General features: G+C 38.3%; 1 protein-coding gene across 2 annotated transcripts in view; it reads left to right on the top strand.

The window, feature by feature from the left end:
• Positions 1-3,499: 3,499 nt before the first annotated feature.
• The window catches only part of SCARB1 (scavenger receptor class B member 1), a 216,167-nt gene continuing 214,781 nt past the window's right edge, over positions 3,500-4,885 (top strand). Inside the window, exon 1 of one of the 2 annotated variants that reach the window (XM_082244085.1) lies at positions 3,500-3,789. In XM_082244085.1, the coding sequence (XP_082100211.1) occupies positions 3,670-3,789 (120 nt within the window). In that variant the 5' untranslated portion in view covers positions 3,500-3,669. The remainder of the gene's footprint in view (positions 3,790-4,885) is intronic. The other variant, XM_082244084.1, reaches the window with a different exon arrangement.

Genomic DNA, 4,885 nt, shown 5'->3' with positions numbered 1-4,885 from the left:
AGTAGTATTAGTATAAGTGGTAGCATTAGTAGTAGTATTAGTAGAAGTGATAGCATTAGTAGTAGTACTAGTAGAAGTGGTAGCATTAGTAGTAGTACTAGTAGAAGTGGTAGCATTAGTAGTAGTACTAGTAGAAGTGGTAGAATTAGTAGTAGTACTAGTAGAAGTGGTAGCATTAGTAGTAGTATTAGTAGAAGTGGTAGCATTAGTAGTAGTACTAGTAGAAGTGGTAGTATTAGTAGTAGTACTAGTAGAAGTGGTAACATTAGTAGTAGTATTAGTAGAAGTGATAGCATTAGTAGTAGTACTAGTAGAAGTGGTAGCATTAGTAGTAGTACTAGTAGAAGTGGTAGCATTAGTAGTAGTATTCGTAGAAGTGATAGCATTAGTAGTAGTACTAGTAGAAGTGGTAGTATTAGTAGTAGCATTAGTAGAAGTTGTAGCATTAGTAGTAGTACTAGTAGAAGTGGTAGCATTAGTAGTAGTACTAGTAGAAGTGGTAGCATTAGTAGTAGTACTAGTAGAAGTGGTAGCATTAGTAGTAGTATTAGTATAAGTGGTAGCATTAGTAGTAGTACTAGTAGAAGTGGTAGCATTAGTAGTAGTATTAGTATAAGCGGTAGCATTAGTAGTAGTACTAGTAGAAGTGGTAGCATTAGTAGTAGTATTAGTAGTAGTACTAGTAGAAGTGGTAGCATTAGTAGTAGTATTAGTAGAAGTGATAGCATTAGTAGTAGTACTAGTAGAAGTGGTAGAATTAGTAGTAGTACTAGTAGAAGTGGTAGCATTAGTAGTAGTATTAGTAGAAGTGATAGCATTAGTAGTAGTACTAGTAGAAGTGGTAGCATTAGTAGTAGTATTAGTAGAAGTGATAGCATTAGTAGTAGTATTAGTAGAAGTGATAGCATTAGTAGTAGTACTAGTAGAAGTGGTAGCATTAGTAGTAGTATTAGTAGAAGTGATAGCATTAGTAGTAGTACTAGTAGAAGTGGTAGCATTAGTAGTAGTACTAGTAGAAGTGGTAGCATTAGTAGTAGTATTAGTAGAAGTGGTAGCATTAGTAGTAGTACTAGTAGAAGTGGTAGCATTAGTAGTAGTATTAGTAGAAGTGATAGCATTAGTAGTAGTACTAGTAGAAGTGGTAGCATTAGTAGTAGTATTAGTATAAGTGGTAGCATTAGTAGTAGTACTAGTAGAAGTGGTAGCATTAGTAGTAGTATTAGTATAAGTGGTAGCATTAGTAGTAGTACTAGTAGAAGTGGTAGCATTAGTAGTAGTATTAGTATAAGTGGTAGCATTAGTAGTAGTACTAGTAGAAGTGGTAGCATTAGTAGTAGTATTAGTAGTAGTACTAGTAGAAGTGGTAGCATTAGTAGTAGTATTAGTATAAGTGGTAGCATTAGTAGTAGTACTAGTAGAAGTGGTAGCATTAGTAGTAGTATTAGTAGTAGTACTAGTAGAAGTGGTAGCATTAGTAGTAGTATTAGTATAAGTGGTAGCATTAGTAGTAGTACTAGTAGAAGTGGTAGCATTAGTATTAGTAGAAGTGATAGCATTAGTAGTAGTACTAGTAGAAGTGGTAGCATTAGTAGTAGTACTAGTAGAAGTGGTAGCATTAGTAGTAGTATTAGTAGAAGTGATAGCATTAGTAGTAGTACTAGTAGAAGTGGTAGTATTAGTAGAAGTGGTAGCATTAGTAGTAGTATTAGTAGAAGTGGTAGCATTAGTAGTAGTATTAGTAGAAGTGGTAGTATTAGTAGTAGCATTAGTAGAAGTGGTAGCATTAGTAGTAGTACTAGTAGAAGTGGTAGCATTAGTAGTAGTATTAGTAGAAGTGGTAGCATTAGTAGTAGTACTAGTAGAAGTGGTAGCATTAGTAGTAGTACTAGTAGAAGTGGTAGCATTAGTAGTAGTATTAGTAGAAGTGGTAGCATTAGTAGTAGTATTAGTAGAAGTGGTAGCATTAGTAGTAGTATTAGTAGAAGTGGTAGTATTAGTAGTAGCATTAGTAGAAGTGGTAGCATTAGTAGTAGTACTAGTAGAAGTGGTAGCATTAGTAGTAGCATTAGTAGAAGTGGTAGCATTAGTAGTAGCATTAGTAGAAGTGGTAGCATTAGTAGTAGTACTAGTAGAAGTGGTAGCATTAGTAGTAGTACTAGTAGAAGTGGTAGCATTAGTAGTAGTATTAGTAGAAGTGGTAGTATTAGTAGTATCATTAGTAGAAGTGGTAGCATTAGTAGTAGTATTAGTAGAAGTGGTAGCATTAGTAGTAGTACTAGTAGAAGTGGTAGCATTAGTAGTAGTATTAGTAGAAGTGGTAGCATTAGTAGTAGTATTAGTAGAAGTGGTAGCATTAGTAGTAGTATTAGTAGAAGTGGTAGTATTAGTAGTAGCATTAGTAGAAGTGGTAGCATTAGTAGTAGTACTAGTAGAAGTGGTAGCATTAGTAGTAGTACTAGTAGAAGTGGTAGCATTAGTAGTAGTATTAGTAGAAGTGGTAGTATTAGTAGTAGTACTGGTAGAAGTGGTAGCATTAGTAGAAGTGGTAACATTAGTAGTAGTACTAGTAGAAGTGGTAACATTAGTAGTAGTATTAGTAGAAGTGGTAGCATTAGTAGTAGTATTAGTAGAAGTTATAGCATTAGTAGTAGTACTAGTAGAAGTGGTAGCATTAGTAGTAGTATTAGTAGAAGTGGTAGCATTAGTAGTAGTACTAGTAGAAGTGGTAGCATTAGTAGTAGTATTAGTAGAAGTGGTAGCATTAGTAGTAGTATTAGTAGAAGTTATAGCATTAGTAGTAGTACTAGTAGAAGTGGTAGCATTAGTAGAAGTGGTAGCATTAGTAGTAGTATTAGTAGAAGTGGTAACATTAGTAGTAGTACTAGTAGCAGTGGTAACATTAGTAGTAGTATTAGTAGAAGTGGTAGCATTAGTAGTAGTACTAGTAGAAGTGGTAACATTCGTAGTAGTATTAGTGAGCCCCTCCAGCTCTAGGATCACACTGCGCATTTCCTCTCCTAAAATCCCGCGCTTCTCTTCCTTATCTCAGCATACGAGATTGGAGGCAAACCTGGAAGGGCCGCTAGGCGGCGCTGTCCCATAGGAGTCTATGGCCGTGTCCATGTTATTATGGCTCCAGCGGACCGTTGAACCTTCGTGAGGTTAGATAATGACGTCCTAGAGCTAGACTTATATAACAGGGTCCCAATTCAGACGTATCTCTGGAAGAGGTTCTTTATTTAACCCTATAATGCCTACACATCACATCTAAGTAAGGGAAATGCTGTGTTTGTAGGAAGACCCGTGCTCTGAGGTGGAGAGGCGGGCCTGACGTCCTGTGGAGGAGTCCTGTGTACACAGTAGAGTGCTACATTCATGTATTAATGGACTATTGTCGGTATGTACGGACTCCAGGCATGTGTTGTGTTTACCAGCAATGTGACAGCCCTCCCCCCCCCCGCCTCCTCCCCACCCCCTGGGCGGAGCCATCCTTACACTGTGGCAGGCTGGAGAGTGAGTGGGGTGAGTTTGGGTAAGCTGACATAGGGCGGGCCCTTACCTGCCCCTCCGAATAAAACCGACTCACAGGATGTCTCCCGTGCTGGAGGAGAGCATTGATCACAAGCTGATACTGTGTGGGATCTCCGCTCCAACCCGTCCCAACACACCATGGCGGGTCCCTCCAATAAGAAGTCCATCATCCTCGGGGTGGTCGGCCTGCTGCTAGTGGCCTTCGGGGCCGTGCTGGTCTTCCTAGTCCCTGTCATTATGAAGCAACAAGTGGAAAAGGTTAGTGTGTGACAGTGCTGGAAGTTACCAGGAGTGAATGGCCAGGGACTGTGCATGAGAGCCAATCCTCTTCCAGCTTTAACTTGTTCAAGTAAGCTTTGAAATAAAAGATAGAAGTTGATTGGTTGTCATGCACAGCTGCTGTTCTCCAGGTTTAGCTATTCCCTTTATGATTGGTGGTGTGTGTTCAGCTGTCATTCATGCCTGTGGATGGGATGATGCTGGAGGAGAAGGCAGAGTACACACAACTTCAACTGACCGGACCCCAGAGTCCTCCTACAGCTAGGGGACACGTCCTCACTCCAGAGATTTACTGACCTCCACCACCCACCCCTGGACACACATGTCATTCATCGGCATGAGGCTCAGCTCATCCACTATTCATTCTGCCTGCTCTTTACATTTTTGGAGTGATCCTTATACATAGATTGAATGTTAGAGCATGTGCAGAGCATGATATGTATGTACAGGGCTATATTAATCCTTGTATATATGTAGGGTGATCTATAGTATCCTTCTAGGTACAGGTGCACTGGATTAATCCGTGTATGTACAAAGGGTTATCTACTGTATATTATTCCTATATGGACAGTCATCTGTTTATATGGGTGAACTGTATTAATCCTTGTATGTACAGAGGGTGATCTATATTTCTATATAGCAGTGACCAGTGAGCGATCTGTATGTACACTGAGACCTATATTAATCCTTGTATGTACAGAGGGATATATATATATATATATATATATATATATATATATATATATATATATATATATATATATATATATATATATATTTATATATATATATAATGTGTGTTATTCCTGTATAGCCAGTGCTCTGTATGTACACCCAGAGATCTATGTTAATCCTTATATGTACAGAGGATGATCTATATAGCCAGTGAGCGATCTGTATGTGCACTGAGAGACCTATATTAATCCTTGTATGTACTGAGGGATGGATATATATATGTGTTATTCCTATATAGCCAGTGGTCTGTATGTACACTGAGAGACCTATATTAATCCTTATATGTACAGGTGAACTATATTATCCTTCTAGGTACAGAGGGTGATCTATATGTACAGAG

Source organism: Pelophylax lessonae (assembly GCF_965119305.1).
Source record: "Pelophylax lessonae genome assembly, chromosome: 1".
Taxonomy (NCBI): domain Eukaryota; kingdom Metazoa; phylum Chordata; class Amphibia; order Anura; family Ranidae; genus Pelophylax; species Pelophylax lessonae.
Note: the sequence above shows the minus strand (reverse complement) of the source record. Positions and strands in the feature narration are given on the sequence as shown.